The following is a 27965-nucleotide window of genomic DNA, read 5'->3' on the forward strand; positions in this document are numbered from 1 at the left end:
AGCAAGAGATATATACGAAATGATAATGAGACTGCGATTACATTAGCCTGCTTTGCATTCATCCGTGCTTATCAAAGTCTGACTTAACATGTGTCACCACCAGCACAAACATTTACCAATCATATTTGAAGGTCTTTATTTTGCGTCGGTAAAGATAAAGCATTTCTGATTCGGTCGTTGGATAAGTTGCTTGGAAGCTTACGGAATAAAATCAGTGAAGACTTAAGAGAGTTGTGATAAGGAGAGGAAAAACAAAAGCCAGTGGCATCAAATGGTCTTAACTAGAGACACAAGAGCGGACTTGATTACACATGGGTCTTGACTTCAGTGACCCGTATACGGTATTTCTGTGTCTTGTCAGGTAAACCTCTGTGCTCACAAACTATAACAGAACTCTAGAAGATAAACATTAAGTCTGATGGCTTACCTCAGTGGCCATGACCCTCCTCTATCCCTGGGTCACTGCTTCTCCTGAATGTTCAATCGACATTTGTGGCTAGTTGATCCATGCACTGAATGTAGGCCACACACCGGTTCTCACTGTAGGGGACATAAAGGAAAAAAATTCATTGCTCATTTCTCCCGTGTACTTCAGTTTAAAGTTCTCTGTGTGTTAACACTAACCATCAACTTCTTTAGATACTGTTTCGATCAGTAAGTAGCCTCCGGACTCAGGTCTTATCCATAATAACGTCCTGTTATACATTTTTTTGCCGCCACATGGCAGGTCTGAGAAATAGTATGTGTGTGTGTGTGTGTGTGTGTGTATACTATATATATATATATATATATATATATATATATATATATATATATATATATATATATATATATATATATATATATATTAATATCATTATTTATGATACTTTGTCGCGCTCTCCCTCGTTAGCGAGGTAGCGCAAGGAAACAGACGAAAGAATGGCCCAACCCACCCACATACACATGTATATACATACACGTCCAGACACGCACATATACATACCTATACATCTCAACGTATACATATACACACACAGACATGTACATAATTCATACTGTCTGCCTTTATTCATTCCCGTCGCCACCACGCCACACATAAAATGACAACCCCCCCCCCCCCCCATGTGCGCGAGGTAGCGCTAGGAAAAGACAACAAAGGCCACATTCGTTCACACTCAGTCTCTAGCTGTCGTGTACAATGCACCGAAACCACAGTTCCCTTTCCACATCCAGGCCCCACAAAACTTTCCATGGTTTACCCCAGACGCTTCACATGCCCTGGTTCAATCCATTGACAGCACGTCAACTCCGGTATACCACATCGTTCCAATTCACTCTATTCCTTGCACGCCTTTCACCCTCCTGCATGTTCAGGCCCCGATCACTCAAAATCTTTTTCACTCCATCTTTCCACCTCCAGTTTGGTCTCCCACTTCTCGTTCCCTCCACCTCTGGTACATATATCCTCAGTGTCAATCTTTCCTCACTCATTCTCTCCATGTGACCAAACCATTTCAATACACCCTCTTCTGCTCTCTCAACCACGCTCTTTTTATTACCACCCATCTCTCTTACCCTTTTATTACTTACTCGATCAAACCACCTCACACCACATGTAGTCCTTAAACATCTCATTTCCTGCACATATACCCTCCTCAGCACAACTCTATCTATAGCCCACGCCACGCAACCATATAACATTGTTGGAACCACTATTCCTTCAAACATACCCATTTTTGCTTTCCAAGATAACGTTCTAGACTTCCACAAATTTTTCAACGCTCCCAGAACTTTCTACCCCCCCCCCCCCCCCTCCCTCCCTATGATTCATTTCCGCTTCCATGGTTCCATCCGCTGCCAAATCCACTCCCAGATATCTAAAACACTTCACTTCCTCCAGTTTTTCTCCATTCAAGCTTACCTCCCAAATGACTTGTCCCTCAACCCAACTGTACATATATATATATATATATATATATATATATATATATATATATATATATATATATATATATATATATATATATATTCGTCATTTTCCGCGTTGGCGAGGCAGCGTCAAGAACAGATAACTGAGCCTTAGGGGGGAAATCCTCACTTGGCCCCCTTCTCTGTTCCTTCCTTTGGTGAAGTCAAACAGAAGGGGACGATTTCCAGCCCTCCGCTCCCATCCCTTTTAGTCGCCTTCTACTACATGCAAAGAATACGTGGGAAGCATTCTTTCTCCTCTAACCCGATGGATATATATATATATATATATATATATATATATATATATATGGAGTCTGTTGTGGATGAGAGGGCTGAGAAAGAGAGTCAGATGCAGTTCGCTGATGATACAGCGCTGGTGGCTGATTCAGGTGAGAAACTGCAGAAGCTGGTGACTGAGTTTGGCAAAGTGTGTGAAAGAAGAAAGCTGAGAGTAAATGTGAATAAGAGCAAGGTTATTAGGTACAGTAGGGTTGAGGGGCAAGTTAATTGGGAGGTAAGTTTGAATGGGGAAAAACTAGAGGAAGTGAAGTGTTATAGATATCTGGGAGCGGATTTAGAAGCGGATGGAACCACGGAAGCGGAAGTGAGTCACAGGGCGGGGGAGGGGGCAAAGGTTCTGGGAGCGTTGAAGAACACGTGGAAGGCGAGAATGTTATCTCGGAGAGCAAAAATGGGTATGTTTAAAGGAATAGTGGTTCCAACAATGGTACATGGTTGCCAGGCATGGGCTATAGACAGGGTTGCGCGGAGGAGGGTGGATGTGTTGGAAATGAGATGTTTGAGGACATTATTTGGTGTGAGGTGGTTGATCGAGTAAGTGATGAAAGGGTAAGAGAAATGTGTGGTAATGAAAAGAGTGTGGTTGAGAGAGCAGAAGAGGGTGTATTGAAATGTTTGGTCACATGGAGAAAATGAGTGAGGAAAGATTGACCAAGAGGATACATGTGTCAGAGGTGGGGGGAACGAGAAGTGGGAGACCAATTTGGAGGTGGAATGATGGATTGGAAAAGATTTTGAGCGATCCGGGCCTGAATATACAGGAGGGTAAAAGACGTGCAATAAATAGAGTGAACTGGAACGATGTGGTATACCAGGGCCGACATGCTGTCAATGAATTTAACCAGGGCACGTGAAGCGTCTGGGGTAAACCATGGAAAGTTCTGTGGGGCCAGTATGTGGAAAGGGAGCTGTGGTTTCGGTGCATTATACATGACAGGTAGAGACTGAGCGTGAACGAATGTGGCCATTGTTGTCTTTTCCTAGCGTTACCTTGCGGGCACGCGCGCGTGGGGGAGGGGGTTGCTGTTTTTCATGTGTGATGGGGTGGCGATGGGAATGGATGAATGCGGCAAGTGTGAATATGTACATGTGTATATATGTTTATGTCTGTGTATGTATAAGTATGTATACGTTGAAATGTACAGGTATGATATGTGCGTTTGTGGGTGTTTATGTATATACATGTGTATTTGGGTGGGTTGGGCCATTCTTTCGTCTGATTCCTTGAGCTACCTTGCTAACGCGGGAGACAGCGACTAAGTATAATATATAAATAATATATATATATATATATATATATATATATATATATATATATATATATATATATATATATATATATATCCATGTGTACGAGTAGGAAGAGAGGAAAGTGATTGCTTCCCGGTGAAAGTCGGTTTGGGGCAGGGGTGCGTGATGTCTCCATGGCTGTTTAATTTGTTTATGGATGGGGTTGTTAGGAAGGTGACTGCAAGAGTTTTGGAGAGAGGGGCAAGTATGCAGTCTGTTGTGGATGAGAGGGCTTGGGAAGTGAGACAGTTGTTGTTCGCTGATGATACAGCGCTGGTAGCTGATTCGGGTGAGAAACTGCAGAAGTAGGTGACTGAGTTTGGTAAAGTGTGCGAAAGAAGAAAGCTGAGAGTAAATGTGAATAAGAGCAAGGTTATTAGGTTCAGTAGGGTTGAGGGACAAGTTAACTGGGTGGTAAGTTTGCATGGAAAAAAATTGGAGGAAGTGAAGTATTTTACTTATCTGGGAGTGGATTTAGCAGCAGCTGGAACCATGGAAGTGGAAGTGAGTCACACGGTGGGGGAGGTAGCGAAGGCTCTGGGAGCGCTGAAGAATGTGTGGAAGGCAAGAACGTTATCTCGGAGAGCAAAAATGGGTATGTTTGAAGGAATAGTGGTTCCAACAATGTTATATGGTTGCAAGGCATGGGCTATAGATAAGGTTGTGCGGAGGAGGGTGAATGTGTTGGAAATGAGATGTTTGAGGACAATATGTAAGAGGTAGTTTGATCGAGTAAGTAGTGAAAGGGTAAGAGAGATGGGTGGTAATAAAAAGAGTGTGGTTGAGAGAGCAGATGTGGGTGTATTGAAATGGTTTGGTCACATGGAGAGAATGAGTGAGGAAAGATTGACACAGAGGACATGCCAGAGGTGGAGGGAACGATGGGACGTAGGAGACCAAATTGGAGATGGATGGATGGAGTGAAAAAGATTGTGGGCGATTGGGGCCTGAACATTCAGGAGGGTGAAAGGCGTGCAAGGAATAGAGTGAACTGGAACGATGTGGTATACCGGGGTTGACGTGCTGTCAATGGATTGAACCATGACATGTGTAGGGTCTGGAGTAAACCATGGAAAGTTTTGTGGGGCCTGGATGTGGAAAGGGAACCGTGGCTTTGGTGCATTACACATGACAGCTAGAGACAGAGTGTGAACGAATGTGGCCTTTGATGTCTTTTCCTAGTGCTACCTCGCGCGCGCGTGGAGGGAGGAGGGTGCTGTTTTATGTGTGGCGGGGTGGCGACGAAATGGATGAAGGCAGCAAGTATATGTACATGTCTATATATGTTTATGTCTGTGTATGTATACGTTGAAATGTATAGGTATGTATAAAGCGTGTGTGGGCGTTTGTATATGTGAGTGGGTTGGGCCATTCTTTCGTCTGTTTCCTTGCGCTACCTCGCTAACGCGGGAGACAGCGATTAAGTATAATAACGATATTCATCGATAGCTACTGGACCCAGGGGCCTGCCCTTCTTTCCTTAACGCGGCACTGTGAACCTCTTTATTGGTAGCTCAGAGTCTCATGTGGGTAAAGGATGGGCGAGTGGTATTCATTTTCATGACTGGTATACCATTAAGATGGTGCAACAGTTCACCCGCCTGGTTTGGGAATTCAGCGATTCCTCATCCTGGATTAAAAAGATCACGAGGTATACAGGTTACTGTTTCCCCTTTTATGATTTCTACGTCACGGGAAATTAATCCGACTTGCTTTAAGATGCAGCAGCAGACTGTACTGGAAGCACTATCGTCCACTGGTGGAACTGGGAAGCAGTGGATGATTTGCCAGTGTTTGGTCACAAGTGCCAGTAGACGGTGATATAGGGACTTTTATTGATCACTTCGCAACCATAAACTTGATTAATTCAGTCCACCACAGTATCTGGGCAACAGAGAGAGACTGTTGTACCATCAACTCGCCTATCGATCTCTCTACGAATCATAGTTTGGTTTGAGTGTGATGAGTAAATGTTTAACATTTTGCAATGGGAAATTTATGACTACGCCGCAGAAACGCACTGGTCTTTCATAAAGCTTGGACACTTGCCCCTCACACTCCAGTAACTTCAGTAAACGCAGCTAACCAAAATCAGCCGCTAGTCTACATCCGTTGTCAGAAAATGTTATATATGATTCGGCATTCCCAGGTGCTGAGTTAATATTCAGAAACTTTCAGGAGGCCGAAAATAATCAGTGAACCCAACTGAAGTTAGTTTAGTGTTTCAATTACACGTTTGAGTCCGATGATTTAACACACCACCATTTTGAAGGATTTGAAGGAATAAGCAAAGGGATCCCGTCTAGTGTTACTGTCGTCACTTGGGTGTCTGAGGTGACAACGTGTGACACTTGATATGCTACTCTACCAAAAAATACTTCCAACAATCATAATGTAGGTTGCAGCCTCTATAGAATTCCATGGAGAAACAAGGACAACAATGTAAATCATTTATAAGGCCAAAGGATATAAGGCATAAACTGAACAACAGAATCATTCTAATGAGGATAGGCGAGATAAATCATTATTGCTTTAACGTAGCATGGTGGCTTTTTAGAAATACCTTGCGGCCAGCAGTGCACTGATATAACATCATATATCTAATACCAGATGATGAGTTACCACTGACAGTCTCCACTCATAATTCTCGACACCTCGAGCTAACCAGGTCGTAAAATGTAATCTTATTTTTCCCACGAATATTGTAGAGTGCTGCTCACTACCACGTCACGTGTGGCAATTGCATCCTCCACATCTACTGTACCACGTCACGAAACCTGTGCTCCTATATAGTAATATATATCGATAGTGGGATCACCATAAGGGATGGAAAAACAGTTCCTTTTGTTAATCATGAGACGACGAGGACAGGAACAGTGCTGCCCTCCCCGACCCCTGCCCTCCAGCCAACCATCTGGCGGGTAAATGATAGTATCATTTCCCTGGGTACGCGAAAATGCCATCAAGGTCTCGAAATATCGCTTTTCTGCGATGCTCTTAAGGAGAAACTGTGGAAAGTTAAAACGTGGGCTACTGATGCATCAGAACTTTGTTTCAAATATATCCCTGCCATCTTAAAGGCCTACTGAAGACTGGAGATTGTCATCCAAAATGATTTGCACCAGACTTAATCTACAATCAACCCTACTTTAAGTGGTATCCAAATGAAGCACATCGGAAGGCTAAACAGTTTCCCCAAATAAAACCAAAAACATTTAAGGCGATGAGCCATACCACACCGCTAAAGACGTGCTTGCTTTAGGTTTAAGCGGAGCCCGACCCGCTCTCCTGCGATACCTGAGATATTTACGTGGATTCCTTGCCTTACTATATGCTGGAAGTCTCCAGCTGCTGATGTCGTATGCTAAAAAGTTCATTTGTGCTCACAGTAGGTGGGATATCTTCATAGTTAGTTACAGCAGGCAGTCATATATTCGAATTAGAAGTTAAAGAAGATTTTGTGCATAACTACTAAAAAAGGGATAAATGGGGGTTCTGGAGGTGTCAAGTTTGGTCGGGTATACAGTAACCCATATCCATAGCTAGAAGTAAAATTTGGTAAGTAACCACCTTTTTACTTCGTACAATGGTCTTTGCTTTCATTATACTGATATACATTAAAAACTTCCTCAAACAATACTGCTAAAAATACGTCGTGTCATTACAAAGTTTTTATGAGCGACGAGATGCGCCGTGGGTTAGGCATGAAAACATAGGCGGCCCGGCAGGAGGAAATTGGTGCCAACTGATGAGATACGTTATGAGGAAGTCAGACGAGACAAGTTTGAGGAGTAGTAATGAGTATGAAGGGAGCGGCCACAGAGGCAGCCAAGTGGCCGCCATGGGCTTTGTGCTACCACCTTTTAATACTCATGAGCCTCAGCAGTGTTTGTTAACCTCACACGCCACTTGCTGGCTTTCCTTACTCCTTACTAGCAATGAACGCTCCTTAGTGGCTTTACATGCTTCTTGTCAGGCCTATTCGCTACTCGTTAGTTAAACTTGTCCCTTTCTAGTGTTACACACCATTTGCTGGCTTGCCCCTTGCTTACCATACACACCAGCTGCTACCTTTACGAGCTCCTTGCTAACATCAAACGCTATTTGATAGCTCTACAAACTCCTTACTAGATCTATATATTACTTGCTAGCTTTATGTTTGCTTTACTAGCCTCACACCAACTGGGCAGTAATCACGTAATGCCTGAGTTTGATCGTGTGAGAGCTGAGGACTTTTCAAAGAATTAAGATGAAACCATACCCAAAAGATATGTAATCATGGGAAATTAACAGAGCTAAACAGTTTCATTGGGAACAGGAATTGGGAAATGGAGTTAAGCAGGAATGACAAAGGTCACTGTTAAGGAAGACTATGTAAAGTTAGTAGAAGTAGGAACATGGGTTCCCTTACCTTTGAATACAGAAGCAATGTTGCCCATACCCCGTTTCTTAACCTTAAAACACCAATGGAGAGCCCCGTGTTGTTTACAAGGTTCATACACCGCTGCTTAGCCTCAAATGCCGCCAGCTAGCCCTTCGTCCTACTGATATATATATATATATATATATATATACATATATATATATATATATATATATATATATATATATATATATATATATATATATATATATATATAATTTACCTGGGGTTGAGGGAGAAAGAATACTGCACGCGTATTCCCTACATGTCGTAGAAGGCGACTTAGAACAGGGAGCAGGTTGGTGGAAATCCTCCCTTCCTGTATTACTTCCACAAAAAGAAACAAAGCAAGGAGTCAAGTATGGAATTTTTCCGACTAAAGTTCAGTCATCTGTTCTTAACGCTAAATCGCTTACGCGGGAAATGGCTTGTCTGTGTGTGTGTGTGTGTGTGTGTGTATGTATAATCATTATACTTGATCGTCGTTTCCGCGTTAGCGAGGCAGAAAATATTATCCTGTCCGGAACGGGTTAATATTTTGCTACCTAGCTAACCCAGGAAAAAATGAATTATATATATATATATATATATATATATATATATATATATATATATATATATATATATATATATATATATATATCCTGGGGATAGGAGAGAAAGAATGCTTCCCACGTATTCCCTGCGTGTCGTAGAAGGCGACTAAAAGGGAAGGGAGCGGGGGTTGGAAATCCTCCCCCCCCCCCTTTTTTTTTTCCAAGAAGGAACAGAGAAGGGGGCCAGATGAGGATATTACCTCAAAGGCCCAGTCCTCTGTTCTTAACGCTACCTTGCTAACGCGGGAAATGGCGAATAGTATATATATATATATATATATATATATATATATATATATATATATATATATATATATATATTTTTTTTTTTTCATACTATTCGCCATTTCCCGCGATAGCGAGGTAGCGTTAAGAACAGAGGAATATATATATATATATATATATATATATATATATATATATATATATATATATATATATTCTTTCTTTTAAACTATTCGCCATTTCCCGCGTTAGCGAGGTAGCGTTAGGAACAGAGGACTGGGCCTTTTTTGGAATATCCTCACCTGGCCCCCTCTGTTCCTTCTTTTGGAAAATTAAAAAAAATCGAGAGGGGAGGATTTCCATCCCCCCGCTCCCTCCCCTTTTAGTCGCCTTCTACAACACGCAGGGAATACGTGGGAAGTATTCTTAATCCCGTATCCCCAGGGATATATATATATATATATATATATATATATATATATATATATATATATATATATATATATATATGTAAGGCATGTGTACGTGTAGGAAGAGAGGAAAGTGATTGGTTCTCAGTGAATGTAGGTTTGCGGCAGGGGTGTGTGATGTCTCCATGGTTGTTTAATTTGTTTATGGATGGGGTTGTTAGGGAGGTAAATGCAAGAGTTTTGGAAAGAGGGGCAAGTATGAAGTCTGTTGGGGATGAGAGAGCTTGGGAAGTGAGTCAGTTGTTGTTCGCTGATGATACAGCGCTGGTGGCGGATTCATGTGAGAAACTGCAGAAGCTGGTGACGGAGTTTGGTAAAGTGTGTGGAAGAAGAAAGTTAAGAGTAAATGTGAATAAGAGCAAGGTTATTAGGTACAGTAGGGTTGAGGGTCAAGTCAATTGGGAGGTGAGTTTGAATGGTGAAAAACTGGAGGAAGTGAAGTGTTTTAGATATCTGGGAGTGGATCTGTCAGCGGATGGAACCATGGAAGCGGAAGTGGATCATAGGGTGGGGGAGGGGGCGAAAATTTTGGGAGCCTTGAAAAATGTGTGGAAGTCGAGAACATTATCCCGGAAAGCAAAAATGGGTATGTTTGAAGGAATAGTAGTTCCAACAATGTTGTATGGTTGCGAGGCGTGGGCTATGGATAGAGTTGTGCGCAGGAGGATGGATGTGCTGGAAATGAGATGTTTGAGGACAATGTGTGGTGTGAGGTGGTTTGATCGAGTAAGTAACGTAAGGGTAAGAGAGATGTGTGGAAATAAAAAGAGCGTGGTTGAGAGAGCAGAAGAGGGTGTTTTGAAATGGTTTGGGCACATGGAGAGAATGAGTGAGGAAAGATTGACCAAGAGGATATATGTGTCGGAGGTGGAGGGAACGAGGAGAAGAGGGAGACCAAATTGGAGGTGGAAAGATGGAGTGAAAAGGATTTTGTGTGATCGGGGCCTGAACATGCAGGAGGGTGAAAGGAGGGCAAGGAATAGAGTGAATTGGAGCGATGTGGTATACAGGGGTTGACGTGCTGTCAGTGGATTGAATCAAGGCATGTGAAGCGTCCGGGGTAAACCATGGAAAGCTGTGTAGGTATGTATATTTGCGTGTGTGGACGTGTGTATGTACATGTGTATGGGGGGGGGTTGGGCCATTTCTTTCGTCTGTTTCCTTGCGCTACCTCGCAAACGCGGGAGACAGCGACAAAGTATAAAAAAAAAAAAAAAAAAAAAAAAAAAAAAAAAAAAAAATATATATATATATATATATATATATATATATCCTGGGAGCCTTGAAGAATGTGTGGAAGTCGAGAACATTATCTCGGAAAGCAAAAATGGCTATGTTTGAAGGAATAGTGGTTCCAACAATGTTGTATGGTTGCGAGGCATGGGCTATGGATAGAGTTGTGCGCAGAAGGGTGGATATGCTGGAAATGAGATGTTTGAGGACAATATGTGGTGTGAGGCAGTTTGATCGAGTAAGTAATGTAAGGGTAAGAGAGATGTGTGGAAATAAAAAGAGTGTGGTTGGGAGAGCAGAAGAGGGTGTTTTGAAAAGGTTTGGGCACATGGAGAGAATGAGTGAGGAAAGATTGACCAAGAGGATATATGTGTCGGAGGTGGAGGGAACAAGAAGAAGTGGGAGACCAAACCGGAGGTGGAAAGATGGAGTGAAAAAGATTTTGAGTGATAGGGGCCTGAACATGCAGGAGGGTGAAAAGCGGGCAAGGAATAGAGTGAATTGGATCGATGTGGTATACCGGGGTCAACGTGCTGTCAATGGATTGAATCAGGGAATGTGAAGCGTCTGGGGTAAACCATGGAAAGTTCTGTGGGGCCTGGATGTGGAAAGGGAGCTGCGGTTTCGGGCATTATTACATGACAGCTAGAGACTGAGTGTGAACGAATAGGGCCTTTGTTGTCTTTTCCTAGCACTACCTCGCACACATGATGGGGGAGGGGGATGTTATTCCATGTGTGGCGAGGTGGCAATGGGAATAAATAAAGGCAGACAGTATGAATTATGTACATGCGTATATATGTATATGTCTGTGTGTGTATATATATGTGTACATTGAGATGTAAAGGTATGTATATTTGCATGGGTGGACGTGTATGTATATACATGTGTATGTTGGTGGGTTGGGCCATTTCTTTCGTCTGTTTCCTTGCGCTACCTCGCAAACGCGGGTGACAGCGACAAAGCAAAATAAAATAAATAAATAAATATATATTATCCCTGGGGATAGGGGAGAAAGAATACTTCCCATGTATCGAAGTGTCGTAGAAGGCGACTAAAAGGGAAGGGAACGGAGGGCTGGAATTCCTCCCCTCTTGTTTTTTTTGTTTTTAAATTTCCAAAAGAAGGAACAGACAAGGAGGCCAGATGAGGATTATCCCTCAAAGGCCCAGTCTTCTGTTCTTAACGCTACCTCGCTAAATGCGGGAAATGGCAAATAGTATGAAAGAAAGAAAAAGATATATATATATATATATATATATATATATATATATATATATATATATATATATATATATATATTCTAATTTTATTTTGTTTTGCTTTGTCGCTGTCTCCCGCGTTAGCGAGGTAGCGCAAGGAAACAGACGAAAGAAATGGCCCAACCCACCCACATACACATGTATATACATACACGTCCACATGCATCTCAATGTACACATATATATACACACACAGACATATACATATATACACATGTACATAATTCATAGTCTGCCTCCACTTATTCCCATTGCCACCCCGCCACACATGGAATAACAACCCCCTCCCCCCTCATGTGTGTGAGGTAGCGCTAGGAAAAGACAACAAAGGCCACATTCGTTCACACTCAAGTCTCTAGCTGTCATGTAATAATGCACCGAAACCACAGCTCCCTTTCTACATCTAGGCCCCACAGAACTTTCCATGGTTTCCCCAGACGCTTCACATGCCCTGGTTCAATCCATTGACAGCACGTCGACCCCAGTATACCACATCGTTCCAATTCACTCTATTCCTTGCACGCCTTTCACCCTCCTGCATGTTCAGGCCCCGATCACTCAAAATCTTCTTCACTCCATCTTTCTACCTCCAATTTGGTCTCCCACTTCTCCTCATTCCCTCCACCTCTGACACATATATCCTCTTGGTCAATCTTTCCTCACTCATTCTCTCCATGTGACCAAACCATTTCAAAACACCCTCTTCTGCTCTCTCAACCACACTCTTTTTATTACCACACATCTCTCTTACCCTTACATTACTTACTCGATCAAACCACCTCACACCACATATTGCCCTCAAACATCTCATTTCCAGCACATCCACCCTCCTGCGCACAACTCTATCCATAGCCCACGCCTCACAACCATACAACATTGTTGGAACCACTATTCCTTCAAACATACCCATTTTTGTTTTCTGAGATAATGTTCTCAACTTCCAAACATTCTTCAAGGCTCCCAGAATTTTCGCCCCCTCCCCCACCCTATGATCCACTTCCGCTTCCATGGTTCCATCCGCTGACAGATCCACTCCCAGATATCTAAAACACTTCACTTCCTCCAGTTTTTCACCATTCAAACTCACCTCCCATAGCTTGGAAAGGAGATTTGTGTAAGGAAGTACCAGGAGAGATTGAGTGCAGAATGGAAGAAGGTGAGAGCAAGTGATGTAAGCGGAGTGGGAGAGGAATGGGATGTATTTAGGGAAGCAGTGATGGCTTGTGCAAAAAATGCTTGTGGCATGAGAAAGGTGGGAGGTGGGCAGATTAGAAAGGGTAGTGAGTGGTGGGATGAAGTAAGATTGTTAGTGAAAGAGAAGAGAGAGGCATTTGGTCGAGTTTTGCAGGGAAGTAGTGCAAATGACTGAGAGATGTATAAAAGAAAGAAGCAGGAGGTCAAGAGAAAGGTGCAAGAGGTGAAAAAGAGGTCAAATGAGAGTTGGGGTGAGAGAGTATCATTAAATCTTCGGGAGAATAAAAAGATGTTTTGGAAGGAGGTAAATAAAGTGCGTAAGACAAGAGAACAAATGGGAACATCCGAGAAGGGGACACATGGGGAGGTAATAACAAGTACTAGTGAAGTGAGAAGGAGATGGAGTGAGTATTTTGAAGGTTTGTTGAATGTGTTTGATGATAGAGTGACAAATATAGGGTGTTTTGGTCGAGGTGGAGTGCAAAGTGAGAGGGTCAGGGAAAATGGTCTGGTAAACAAAGAAGGGGTAGTGAAAGCTTTGCGAGAGATGAAAGCCAGCAAGGTGGCAGGTTTGGAGACTTGGGAAAACAGATGGATGTGTATGTAGTATTTATGAATCTGGAGAAGGCATAAGATAGAGATGATAGAGATGCTCCGTGGAAGGTATTAAGAGTATATGGTGTGGGAGGTAAGTAACTAGAAGCAGTCAAAAGTTTTTACTAAGGATGTAAGGCATGCGTACAAGTAGGAAGCGATGAAAGTGATTGGTTCCCAGTGAATGTCAGTTTGCGGCAGGGGTGCATGATGTCTCCATGGTTGTTTAATTTGTTTATGGATGGGGTTGTTAGGGAGGTGAATGCAAGAGGGTTGAATCAGTGCATGTGAAGCAACTGGGGTAAACCATGAAAAGTTTTGTGGGGCTTGGATGTGGAAAGGGAGCTGTGGTTTCGGTGCATTACAAATGACAGGTAGAGACTGAGTGTGAACGAATGTGGCCTTTGTTGTCTTTTCCTAGCATTACCTCACATGCACAGGGGGAACGGGGGTGCTGTTTTTCATGTGTGTCGGGGTGGTGACGGGATTGGATGAAGACAGCAAGTATGAATATGTACATGTGTATATATGTTTATGTCTGTGTATGTATATGTATGTATACATTGAAATGTATAGGTATGTATATGTGGGTGTGTGGGTGTTTATGTATATACATGTGTATGTGGGTGGGTCGCGCCATTCTGTTTCCTTGCGCTACCTCACTAACGCGGAAGACAGCAACAAAGCATAATAAAAATAAAAATGAATAAATAAAATATATTTGTAAGTCATGTGTACGAGTACGAAGAGAGGAAAGTGACTGGTTTCCAGTGAATGTCAGTTTGCAGCATGGGGTGCATGATGTCTCCATGGTTGTTTAATTTGTTCATGGATGGGGTGGTTAGGGAGGTGAACGCAAGAGTTTTGGAGAGAGGGGCAAGTATGCAGTCTGTTGTGGATGAGAGGGCTTGGGAAGTGAGTCAGTTGTTGTTTGATGATATAGCACTAGTGGCTGATTCAGGTGAGAAACTGCAGAAGTTGGTGACTGAGTTTGGCAAAGTGTGTGAAAAAAGAAAGCTGAGAGTAAATGTGAATAGAGCAAGGTTATTGGGTTTAATAGGGTTGAGGGACAAGTAAATTGGGAAGTAAGTTTCAAAGGAAAAAACCTGGAAGAAGTGAAGTGTTTTAGATATCTGGGAGTGGATTTGACAGCGGATGGAACCATGGAAGTGGAAGTAAGTCACAGGGTGGGGGAGGGGGCAAAGGTTCTGGGAGCGTTGAAGAATGTGTTGAAGGCGAGAAAGTTATCTTGGAGAGAAAAAATGGGTATGTTTGAAGGAATGTGGTTCCAACAATGTTGTATGGTTGAGGCATGGGCTATAGATAGGGGTGTACAGAGGAGGGTGGATGTGTTGGAAATGAGATGTTTGAGGATAATATGTGGTGTGAGGTGGTTTGATCGAGTAAGTAATGAAAGAGTAAGAGAGATGTGTGGTAATAAAAAGAGTGTGGTTGAGAGAGCAGAAGAGGGTGTATTGAAATGGTTTGGTCAATAGAGAGAATGAGTGAGGAAAGATTAACAAACAGGATATATGTGTCAGAGGTGGATGGAACAGGGAGAAGTGGGAGACCAAATTGGAGGTGAAAGGATGGAGTGAAAAAGATTTTGAGCGATCGGGGCCTAAACATACAGGAGGGTGAAAGGCGTGCAAGGAATAGAGTGAATTGGAACGATGTGGTATACCGGGGTTGGATGTGCTGTCAATGGATTGAACCAGGGTATGTGAAGCGTCTGGGGTAAACCATGGAAAGTTTTGTGGGGCCTGAATGTGGAAAGGGAGCTGTCGTTTCAGTGCATTATAAATGACAGGTAGAGACCGAGTGTGAACAAATGTGGCCTTTGTTGTCTTTTCCTAGAGCTACCTCGCACACACGCGGGGGGAGGGGGGTGCCATTTCATGTGTGGCAGGGTGGCGGTGGGAATGGATGAAGATAGCATGTATGAATATGTACATGTGTCTATATGTTTATGTCTATGTATGTATATGTAAGCATACGTTGAAATGTATAGATATGCATTTGTGCGTGTGTGAGCGTTTATGTATATACATGTGAATGTGGATGGGTTGGGCCATTCTCTCGTCTGTTTCCTTGCACTACCTCACAAACGTAAGAGACAGTGGCAAAGTATAGTAATAAAAAAATATACATATGTGTGTGTGTGTGTGTGTGTGTGTGTGTATTACTAGACTCTTCCTGCTTGGGGTTACACTGTGTGTAACAAATTTCAATGAAGCTGTATCTGAATCTGTTTCCTTGCACTACCTCACAAATGTAGGAGATAGTGACAAAGTATAGTTATAAAATAATTATATATATATATGTTTGTGTGTGTTTGTGTGTGTGTGTGTGTGTGTGTATTACTAAACTCTTCCTGCTTGGGGTTACACTGTGTGTAACAAATTTCAGTGAAGCTGTATCACTGGGAGTACAGTCTCATCAAAAAACCTTCTTCAAAGGAGTGTACATTTCCCTGCCAGTGGAAGTAGTGCATCCTTTGGCTACAGGAGACTTTGAATAGCTTTTGGGTAACACCAGGACTCTCCCACAGAAATTGGTCCTGGGGTAATCATGAATTAAAAAAAAAAATGAGGTAAGTGGCATGCAGGAGGCAGGCAGGTAAAAAAGGATTTTGAGTAGTTGGATGAGTACATTCAGCTGCTAGTGAAAGAGAAAAGAGAGGTGTATGGGCATTAGTGATTACAGGGAACAAGAGTGAATGAGAGAGATGTACAAATGAAACTGGCAGGTCAATAGGAGGTCAATAAGAAGGTGCAATATCGGAAAAATAGGGCAAATAAGAGTTGGGTTGACTGAGTATCAATACACTTCAGGAAGAATATGAAAAGTAAGGTAGCAATTTCAGAATAACAGATAACATATGGGAATGCTGGTGAAGGAGGCAACAGTGGAAGTGGTAAACATGCAGAGATGAAATGAAAAGGTTAAGGTTATGGTGTGGGAACATTGAAGGTTTTGTTGAATGTGCTTACTGACAAGGTTGGAGAGGTATATGAAATGAGTCATGGCAATTGGTGTGGTGTAAAGTGAAGAGGTGCTGAAAGCCTTCCATATAAGATGAAATGTTGCAAGGCACCTTGAGTGAATGGTACTGCAGTTGAATTTCTTAAGAAATGAAGTAACTGTGTTGTTGATTGTTTAATTAGGATTTCCAGTGTATGGATCATGGTAAGGTGACTGAGGAAAGGCACCTGAAGTGGATGGGATTACATCTGAAATGTTGAAGCATGGAGGAGAAAAAGTGACAGAGTTGATGCATCTGATGTGTAATTCAGCATAAAAACAGAAGGCTGTGCCTGAGGATTAGGTGAGAGTTATTATTATTCTTTGATTCAAAGTACAAGGTGCTAAGGATGTATGTAGCAATTAGAGGGGAATAAGCCAGTTAGGAAAAGCATGTGTAAGAATGATGACTGATAGAGTGATGGAAGTGACTGAATACATAATAAGCAAGGAGCAAGAAAGTTTTATGAAAGGTAGGGGATGTCTGTTCCAACATTAGGACATTAGGTAGTAGTTCGTAGGTGCCTCTGAAAACTTTGCACTACAGTTACACTATGCCAATGGCCTATTAAGGGTGAGGCACTAAAGGCCAAAAAGCAGCACAGGAGTTAACCAGTTATGGACATTCTTTTGGCATGGCCACCCTCTTAGGAGGATTCCTGAAGGGAACAGGCATCAGAAATGTAGATAGATAGGGGATGTGTGGATAACATTTTTGTGGTGAACAAGCCTATAGAAAAGTATTTAGCAAAAGGTAAGAAGTTGTATGCAACTTTTATGGATCTAGAGAAAGTGTATAACAGAGCTGAGTGCAATGTTTCATGGGATGTATTAAGGATATATTGGGTATGGGAGGCCAACTGTTGGATGGTGCGAGAACCTTCTATAGAGTGTAAGAGTGGATGGAGACTTGAGCAAAAGTTTTGGTATACGTGTGGGTGTGAGGCATAACTGTGTAGTTACCTTAGCCTTATAATATATATATGGATAGAGTGATAAGAGAGATGAAAGAAAACTAGGGAAAGGGGGTTCAGAGATGGAGTGTGGCAATGAGGTACAGTGGCAAGCCTGTTTGCGGATAATACTTTTGTTTGCAGAAAGTAACAAGGAGTTACAGAAGACTGTAAGAGTGTTTTATGATGTGTGTAAGCATAGGTAATAGAAGGTAAATGAAAATAAAAGTACAGTAATGGTGTTTGAAAGGAAAGAGTGAAAGTATAGATTATGAAAAACCGTATAGAGTGAAAGAAAGTGTTCCAAACTGTTTTAAATATTGGGGGAGAAAGACTGTAAGAGGTGATATAATTTAAGTATGTAAGAGCTGTCTTAGCTAAGTCTGTTAATATGGAAGGAGAGATAAGGGAGAGAGCAGTACATGGTAAAAGTCATTGGGTCCCTTTATAAATAATGAAGGGTAGAGGTGTAAGACTGGAAAAGAAGAGAGGCTTAAGGGACAATATAGTCCCCCCAACCCTGACCTATGCAGCTGAAACATGGAAATGGAATGAGTCAAAGAGGTTGAAAATCCAGGCTGTGGAAATGAGCTATTTGAGAGAAGCATGTGGCATGACTAGATGGAATGAAGAAAGGAATGAAGAGGTAAATGAGAGATAATACAAAGGGAATGAATTGGTGGATTGGTAGAGTGGGTGAAATGTAATATGTTGAGGTGGCATGGGCATGTGAAAAGAATGTGAAAAGAAGTTGGTGAGAGGAAGACCACCTGTGACAAGGAGAAATAGAGTGGACAAATACTGGAGGGAGAGAAATGGTGGAAGAATGCATAGAATAGTGTATGTGATGATGGCACGTAAGGACAGAGATATGTGGAGACCCTTTTGCTGTGGCCATCCCCTTGATGGAAGTTCTTGGAGGGAACAGGCATCAGAGATATAGGTAGAATAGACAGATAGATAAGTTTGTTAAGAGTACCTGAAAAGTTGTATGGCAAAGTAGTAATTGACAGGCTGATGGCATGCACAGATAATCAGACTGGGGAAGAACAATGTGGTTCCAGGATTGATATAGGATGTGCTGATTATGTGTTCACTTTGAAGAATGTGTGGGAAATACTTATAGAGAAAGAGGTTTGTATGTGGCATTTACTAATCTGGAGAAAGGATATACTAGGGTTGATAGGGATGCTTTTGTGGAAAGTGTTTCAAAAACATGGAGTGGGAGGAAAGCTATTAGGGTCAGTGATTTTTATCAAGTAAGCAAAGCAGGTATGCAGTCTGTTGGAGATAAGGGGGACCTGGGAGTCAATTGTTGTTTGTGTATGATAGGGCACTAGTAGAAGATTCCAGTGAGACACTGCAAAAGCCGGTGTCTGAATTTGGAAGTGAGTGTAAAAGGAGAAAATTGAGAGCAAATGTGAATAAAATGGAGGTATTAGGTTTAGCAGTAACTAGAGGTTTTCTTGAGGATGAGTTTGAATGAAGAGAACCTGGAAGTGGATATAGCAGTGAATGAAACCATGGAAGCTGAGGTAAGCCATAGGATCAGTGTAGGGACAAAGGTCTTGGGTGCACAGGGCAATGTACAGAAAGAGAACTCACAGTGTGTAAGCATAAAGATGTCTATAACAGTCCTGTCAATGCTGTATGGATACAAAGGGTGGGCGTTTGAAAAAAATGTATGGGATGGGCAATTGTGGTGAAAATGAAATGTTTGATGACAAGATGTGATGTGAGGAGGGTTGATCAAATAAATTTTAAATCACCAGAGATGAGGAACAGAAAGAGGAGTATGTATGAGTGGGTGTTGTAAATGTTTGGAAATATGACAAGGATGAGTGAGGACAGGATGACTATGAGGATATACATTTCAGGAAAGTAAGGAACAGGAAAAAGAGTGAAACCAAGAAGAGATGAAAGAAATGAGAGGCCTTGAGTGTTCCTGAACATACAGGAGGGTTTGAAGAATGCATGGAATAGAGCAAAGTGGAGAAATACGGTATATATGGGGCAATCTGCCATCACTGGGCTGAACCATGGCACATGAAGTGATAAGGGAAAACCACTGAAAGGTCAATGGGGCCTATTTGTAAATGGAAGACTATGATTTTGGTGCACTGCACATGGTAGCAAGACCATTGATGTGAGTGAATGAGACTGTTCATCTTTTCCTGACGTTACCTCACCATTACAGGAAACAGCGATCAACTATGCCAAAAAGAAACTCAAACATAAAACCAATAAGAAAACATACTTTTTTGGTAAATGAAAATCACTTTAGCAGAGTTCATTTGGCAATGATGCAAATTAAGGAAGCCATGTACACAAAACTATGCAAGACATAATTCACTCAGGGTGAAGCCAATTCAGTGGGAAGTTAATATTGATTTTGCTGTGGACTGGGTATCCAATAAAATATCTCTAAATGAAATAACAAACTGCATCTTTATTACAAGTATTTACAAGAAAACATGATGAATGTATAGAGCTTCAAGTAACTACAACAATGCAGAAAAATCTACACAAAATAAAAAAATCTGCTCTCTTCATCATTATTCTCTTAAAATGTAAATATGTGAAGTATATATGTAGATAAACTCCCTGTACATTCAATTCATGATCACCTACATGATCAATGGGTTCACAGCATATCTTACTTTTAAAATACAAAAAAGTGATGAAGATGAGAAAATCATGACTAAAATTCAGAAGCTTAAGTGAGACTACCACAGAGAAAGAAATATCTGGACAGGAGAGGAGTGTATTTGAATGTATAATAAAATAGTACGTGTACACATTATCATCAAATATGGTAAATGTATTTATATGTGAATTTATGCAAATAGCTGAAGTCTATAAATTACATGAATATAACCATATCTACTTATATTCTATATGAAACAGATATATATATATACAGTGTGGCCTATAATGAAATGGTTTTAACAATTTTCCTTAACATACTAAACAAAATTTTGTATAAATTACTTATGTTCTAAAACTATGCCTTAACAGTATTCAGCACAACCTCAAGAATAATACAAGTGTTTCAATGACTTTGTGTTCCATGTAGACACTATAATACTTAACCCTTTCAGCGTGCAAAAGATTTTTTCAGTTTCCCCAGTGTGTGAAAAATAGTCTTTTATTAAATGAAAAGGTGCACAAAAATATAGTCATCTCTTTTCTTAACTGTTCCTAGTTTTAGAAATGCACATTACCTACCAGATTAGCCAATCCTACATATTCAAGTTACATAAACATGTATTTCCAATCGTTTTTGATTTATACGATGGGAGCAGAAACATTATCAAAACTTTTTTATGAATTGATAATAATGCATTGGTAGTTTAGGAAGAGATATATTTCCCAAATCAGCCAATCCCTCAGGGCAAGGCTGAGCACCACAGATTCGAAGAGTCCCAAGTAAAGGAGCACAACCACCCATTGTGGTCACACGTGTGTTAGTGAAGTCTTCTGGCAACTCGAGTGACTCATCCTTTGTTTGGGAGGCCATCCATGGCTAAGCACAGGAGCCTACAATTCACACTGAATTTAAGTTCTTACAAATAGTGTGTAGGATTATGTTCACAGCACCTTGCTATTCAACACTTGATCAATGTATATAGCCATGAAAGGGTTAAACATCAAATAAATATACCAGCATCTGGTCACAAAAGCAACATTCTACCTATATTTTCCCCATAATCTACATTACTTTTCAAAATCATGGATAATATCACTCTCTAACTTTCACCATGAGGATAACCCTTTACATAAAATCAAATGCATTCAACTTCAAAATCAAAAGGTGACTTGTTTATCTATTAAACATTACAAATAGATAATGATGTCAAAATAATCTATTACGTACAATCATTTCACGACACTCGAAGAAAAAAAAATGTTAACACCCATAATCTTGGTATTGGCAAAGTTCTTATACCTCTACCAAACTGCAATTTGAGATCCATTGCATAAAAGAATCTTTAAGAAATTCTGCTGTCTTTCCCATAAAAGTATGAAATACAACAAAAATACTGAATATTAATACTATGTCAATATGTATTCCTGAACACCTTTGACAAGTAATTGATTCACTACCAATCAATTCATTGCATGCCTACTTTGTAAAAGAAAGCAATGTGCTCTACCATCTTAATCTTTCTGGAAACTGTGTGCGTGCATGCGGGCAATTTCCTATTTGTACTGCACATAAGAAAAAGACAAGTCAGCAAAGTGCAGGGATCACTTAAGCAAGTATTCAATTAAAAACATTTTAGCACTGTATGACTAAGCTAGGAAATACCTCTGGCTAGTTTTTTATCCTCTTTTTTTTTTAATAGAGGAAATATAAATGTCCATACCTGCACATATACATACATGTATATACACATACACAGACATATACATATATACACATGTACATACTCATACTTGCTTGCTTTCATCCATTCCTGGTGTTATCCCACCCCACAGCATTGCTATCCCCTGCTTCAGCAAGGTAGTGCCAGAAAAACAGACAAAAAAGGCCTCATTGTTCACACTCAGTCTCTAGCTATCGTGTGTAATGCACCGAAACCACAACTTCCTATCCACATCCAGGCCCCACAGACCTTTCCATTGTTTATCCCAGACATTTCACATGCCCTGGTTCACTCCATTGACAGTACATCAATCCCGGTATACTACATCGTGCCAATTCACTCTATTCCTCGTATGCCTCTCACCCTTCTGTATGTTCAGGACCCAATCACTCAAAATCGTTTTCACTCCATCCTTCCACCTCCAATTTGGTCTCCCACTTCTTGGTCTCTCCACCTTTGACACATATATCCTCTTTGTCAATCTTTCCTAACTCACTGTCTCCATATACCCAACCATTTCAACACATCCTCTTCTGCTCTCTCAACCTAACTCTTTTTATATCCACACATCTCTCTCTTACCCTTTCATTACTTACTTGATCAAACCACCTCACACCACATATTGTCACTCAAACATTTCATTTCCATATATGATCGCTGTTTCCTGCATTACAATTACCCCAGAACTAATTTCTATAGAAGAATCCTGGTGTTACCTAGGACCTTTCTAAAGGCTCTTGCAGCTTAAGGATGCACCACTTCCAGTAGCAGAGAAATGCAGACCCCTTTGGAGTGAAAAATTCTTTGATGAGACTGTATTCCAATGCTACAACCTTGCAAAAGTTGACCCTTCACCTGCAAAGCAACTTGCAACAGGCAGAGTTCAGTATCACACACATGGAGCAGGGTAAGGTAGGTTTCCTAAGAGAAGGAGGAACTTTAACTACATCCAATGTCACTGCAGTTGACAGATGTCCCATTATGGATGATCTCTAACTTGTAGTATCACCACAAATCCTGTGACACCTGCAAAAACAAATATGCAGCACTACATCCCACGATTTGAACACTAGTCAGCCCATAAAAGAATATTTAATCTCCCACAGGAATACCCTATCACCCTCTTAACCCCACACAGAAATGGAAAAATAAGAAATAAACTAAATGCTCTCTCAACACTTACAACACCAGTTTTGGACAAGAATCCCTTAGAATCCTTTACAAATCATTCATCCACTGCTCCCTAGACTATACTCCACCTGTCTAGTCACCAAAAGTTTCAAAATCAAACATAAACTTATAGACCAAAAAAAATATTTTCTTGGGTGAAACAAAAATACTTCCAATACGATCTCACATCAACATATGTGACACTCAATTACACCCAACTTCAAGAACTCCCTCCCATCCAGACTAATTCATAGCAATCCACCAATCTGCATATAAAAATAAAATGCTCACTTATCAACAACCTATATTCACAGATCCCACCATCCTAAGCAACCACCATATTGACACATATCCACATGGCAATAACTTAATAAAGACAAAACAATTTCCCCTCCAATCCCATCTAGAGCTCCACACCATCAGACATGCAGAAAATACCAAACAAGCACTAAAAAGATTATACATACATACATACAAAAACATACACATGTAAACATTTTATTGAATATGACAGCTACTTCAGCATTTATCAGTTTCTTGCTGATGTTTTCAACTCGTCTAACAGTTCTCTTCTACTGCTCAGGCAGATTACTGATAAGCTGGCCAAAGTTCATAACAAGAATAGAACCAAACTCAAGTAGAAACCAGTAGTGCAATTTTTCTTAGGTACACAGTAACACAACATTTCATGACTCATGTCACATTCTCAATTGTAAGGACAGTATGGTATGGTCTAGGTATATGTACAAAAATCTGACCAGTGATGGATGAATATATCAGGCTGCTACTCTCTTGTCTGACCAATGAAAGCTTGCAGTGTCAAGTTAGTTGGGCATATCGCAGCATGACATCACCAGTTCTCATCTCTCTCCTGATGGGACAGGTCAAGCATTGAGCACTCAGTAAAACAAGATCATCCTCTGCAGATCTATATTCAGAATATCTCCTCAATGTAGATGGCCTCGAATATCTGAAGGCGCATAGGGTCAAGCAAAACCCTCCACATTAAAGAGATCATATCATACTGTCTTTGCACTAGAGAATGTGACACGAGTCATGAAACACCATGTTACCATCTACCTAAGAAGAATTGCACTACTGGTTTCTACTTGAGTTCGGTTATACCCTTGCAATGAACTTTAGCCAGCTTATTAATAATCTACCTAAGCAGTATCAAAGAATCATTAGACAAGTTGAGAACATCAACAAGAAACTGATATACATATAAATATGTCTGGGGTAAACAATGGAAAGGTCTGTTGGGCCTGGATGTGGATAGAGAGCTGTGGTTTTGGTGCATCGCACATGAGAGCCAGACACTGAGTGTGAACAAATATGGCCACTCTTAATCTGTTTACTGGCACTACTTCGCTGTTTCCTGTGGGGAGGGGTGGGGGGCAGGAAGGTGAGCAAATACGTGTCTACAGTATATGTATATGTATGTGTGTGTATGTGTGTATATGTATGAATCTGTGCGTGTATGTGCATATGTGTATATATATGCATATGCAAGTGAATGAGTTTTTCTTCGTTTGTTTTCTGCTACTACCTCGCAGATGTGGGAAATAGCAATCAAATATGAAAAGGAAAAAAAAAAAGAAAAAATACATATACACATTTTCATATATGTTTGCTATTTTCCTCCAACCAAAAGTCTACATTTTCATAGCCTTCTAAGGGATATAGTACCTAACCACCCTTGAAGCATTCGCTCATTAATTTACGCTTCCGAAACAGATAAAACAGATGGTTAACTAATACTAATTTCCATCATCTGAAATTTTAACCATGAAATGAAATGAAAAGATGCATTATCACTTCATCACAAGTGACCAAAACGTTTACTGCTTAAAGGGTATCCAACAAAAATCTCAAGTAATTACCTTAAAAGTCATTATAATCTCCAGCTTTGTGAACCTTATTGATATTACTTGCATCTACTGGGCTGTGTAAGTTTCTTTCAGAGTGCTTTGATCTCATTAATTCTTTACGGAAATAATTAACAGTTTTCTTAATGCCTTCTTGGAGTGATACCTGCAAAAAGCAAAACTTCTTTTAATAACATATGAATTAACGTGTCAGTGAATGTTGCAAACATGGAATGAATTCATATCATTATGCTATTCCTATCTACATATGATGGATAAAGAAGTAATTGGGGAAAACATATGAAAAACCTTAAGGAGCTCTCTCCTTGAAGTTCCAATATCTTCACTACATTTCAAACTTATCCACTGCACTGTGTTCTAATCCAGGTTATACAAGTACGATAACTGACATGTGCACACGTTTCCCATATAACCACATCCGTAAGTGAGCATGCAACCCAAACACAAAAGTAAGGCGCTGATCTTGTTTCACAGAAGTAATGCTACATCAACAGAGTTGATAGAGATGCTTTGTGGAGGATATTAAGAGTATATGGTGTGGGAGGTAAGTTGCTAGATGCAGTGAAAAGGTTTACTAAGGATGCAAGGCATGTGTACGAGTAGGCAGAGAAAGTGATTGGTTCCCAGTGAATGTCAGTTTGCGGCAGGGGTGCATGATGTCTCCATGGTTGCTTAATTTGTTTATGGATGGAGTGGTTAGGTATGTGAATACAAGAGTTTTGGAGAGAGAGAGGTAAGTATGCAGTCTGTGCTGGATGAGAGAGCTTGGGAAGTGAGTCAGTTGTTGTTCGCTGATGATACAGCGCTGGTGGCTGATTCGGTTGAGAAACTGCAGAAGTTGGTGACTGAGTTTTGTAAAGTGTGTGAAAGAAAGCTGAGAGTAAATGTGAATAAGAACAAGGTTATTAGGTTCAGTAGGGTAGAGGGACATGTTCATTGGGAGGTAAGTTTGAATGGAGATAAACTGGAGGAAGTGAAGTGTTTTAGATATCTGGGAGTGGATTTAGCAGCGGATGGAACCATGGAAGCAGAAGTGAGTCACAGGGTGGGGGAGGGGGCGAAGGTTCTGGGAGTGTTGAAGAACATGTGGAAGGCGAGAACGATATCTTGGAGAGCAGAAATGGGTATGTTTGAAGGAATAGTGGTTCCTACAATGTTATATGGTTGCGAGACATGGGCTACAGATAGAGTTGTGCAGAGGAGGGGGGATGTGTTGGAAATTATATGTTTAAGGACAATATGTGGTGTGAGGTGGTTTGATTGAGTAAATAATGAAAGGGTAAGAGAAATGTGTGGTTATGAAAAGAGTGTGGTTGAGAGTGCAGAAGAGGGTGTTCAAATGGTTTGTTCACATGGAGAGAATGAGTGAAGAAAGATTGACAAATAGGATATATGTGTCAGAGGTGGAGGGAACGAGGAGAAATGGGAGACCAAATGGAAGATGGAAGGATGGAGTGAAAAAGATTTTGAGTGATCGGGGCCTAAACATGCAGGAGGGTGAAAGGCTTGCAAGAAATAGAGTGAATTGGAATGATGTGGTATACTGGGGTCGATGTGCTGTCAATGGACTGAACCAGAGCATATGAAGTGTCTGGGGTGAACCATGGAAAGTTTTGTGGGGCCTGGATGTGGAAAGGGAGCTGTGGTTTTGGTGCATTACACATGACAACTAGAGACCGAGTGTGAACGAATGTGGCCTTTTTTGTCTTTTTCTAGTGTTACCTCGCGCGTGCGCAAGGGGGAGGGGGGTGTTGTTTCATGTGTGGTGGGGTGGCGACAGGAATGGATGAAGGCAGCAAGTATGAATATGTACATGTATATATATGTATATGTCTGTGTATGTACAGGTATGTATACATTGAAATGTATAGGTATGTATATGTGTGTGTGTGTGGGTGTTTATGTAAATACATGTGTATGTAGGTGGGTTGGGCCATTCTTTCATCTGTTTCCTTGCACTACCTCGCTAACGTGGGAGACAGCGACTAAGTATAATAAATAAATGAATAAATATACATTACATATACACATGTACCGAAACCACAGCTCCCTATCCACATCCAGGCCCTATAGACCTTTCTATGGTTTACTTCAGATGTTTCACATGCCCTGGTTTAGTCCATTGACAGCACATAAACTCTGGTATACCACATCGTTCCAATTCACTCTATTACTTGCATGCCTCTCACCCTCCTGTATGTTCAGGCTCTGATCACTCAAAATCTTTTTCACTGCATCCTTCCACCTCCAGTTTGGTCTTCCACTTCTTGTTCCTTCCACCTTTGACACATATGACACATATATCCTATTTGTCAATCTTTCCTCACTCATTCTTTCCATAAGCCTAAACCACTTTAACACATCCTCTTCTGCTCTCTCAACCACACTCTTCTTATTTTCACACATCTCTCTCACCCTTTCATTACTTAATCAAAACACCTCATACTACATATGTCCTCAAACATTTCTTTTCCAACACATCCACCCTCCTCCGTAAAACCCTATCTATAGCCCATGCCTCACAAACATAATATTGTTGGAACTACTATTCCTTCAAACATACCCATTTTTACTCTCTGCGATAATGTTCTTTCCATCCACACATTCTTCATCACTCCCAGACCCTTGCCTCTTCCCCCAATCTGTGACTCACTTCCGCTTCCATGGTTCCATTCGCCGCTAAGTCCTTTCCCAGATATCTAAAACACTTTACTTCCTCCAATTTTTCTCCATTCAAACTTACATCCCAATCAACTTGTCCCTCAAACCTACTGAAACTAATAACCTTGCTCTTATTCACATTTACTCTCAACTTTCTCCTTTCACACACTTTACCAAACAGTCACCAACTTTTACAGTTTCTCACATGAATCAGCCACTACAGCTGTATCATTGGCTAACAACAACTGACTCACTTCCCAGGCCCTCTCATCCCTAACAGACTGCAGACTCGCCCCTCTCTCCAAAACTCTTGCATTCACCTCCCTAACGACCCCATCCATAAACAAATTAAACAATC

The 27965-nt window shown here is 41.0% G+C and overlaps 2 protein-coding genes across 4 annotated transcripts in view; both read right to left on the minus strand.

Moving 5' to 3' along the window:
- LOC139762322 (DNA repair protein XRCC3-like) overlaps nucleotides 1-27965 on the minus strand; it is a 214418-nt gene that overhangs the window by 124277 nt on the left and 62176 nt on the right. The window lies entirely within an intron of this gene.
- Nucleotides 19947-27965, minus strand: part of Uxs (UDP-xylose synthase) — a 49061-nt gene continuing 41042 nt past the window's right edge. The window contains exons 9-10 of one of the 3 annotated variants that reach the window (XM_071686959.1): nucleotides 24941-25091; nucleotides 19947-21057 (exon numbers count right to left, since the gene is read on the minus strand). In XM_071686959.1, the coding sequence (XP_071543060.1) occupies nucleotides 24942-25091 (150 nt within the window). In that variant the 3' untranslated portion in view covers nucleotides 19947-21057; nucleotide 24941. Of the gene's footprint in view, nucleotides 25092-27965 lie in introns of all 3 variants that reach the window. The other 2 variants (XM_071686958.1, XM_071686960.1) reach the window with 2 other exon arrangements.

This window comes from Panulirus ornatus, chromosome 43, assembly GCF_036320965.1.
Source record: "Panulirus ornatus isolate Po-2019 chromosome 43, ASM3632096v1, whole genome shotgun sequence".
In the NCBI taxonomy this organism is placed as follows: Eukaryota; Metazoa; Arthropoda; class Malacostraca; order Decapoda; family Palinuridae; genus Panulirus; species Panulirus ornatus.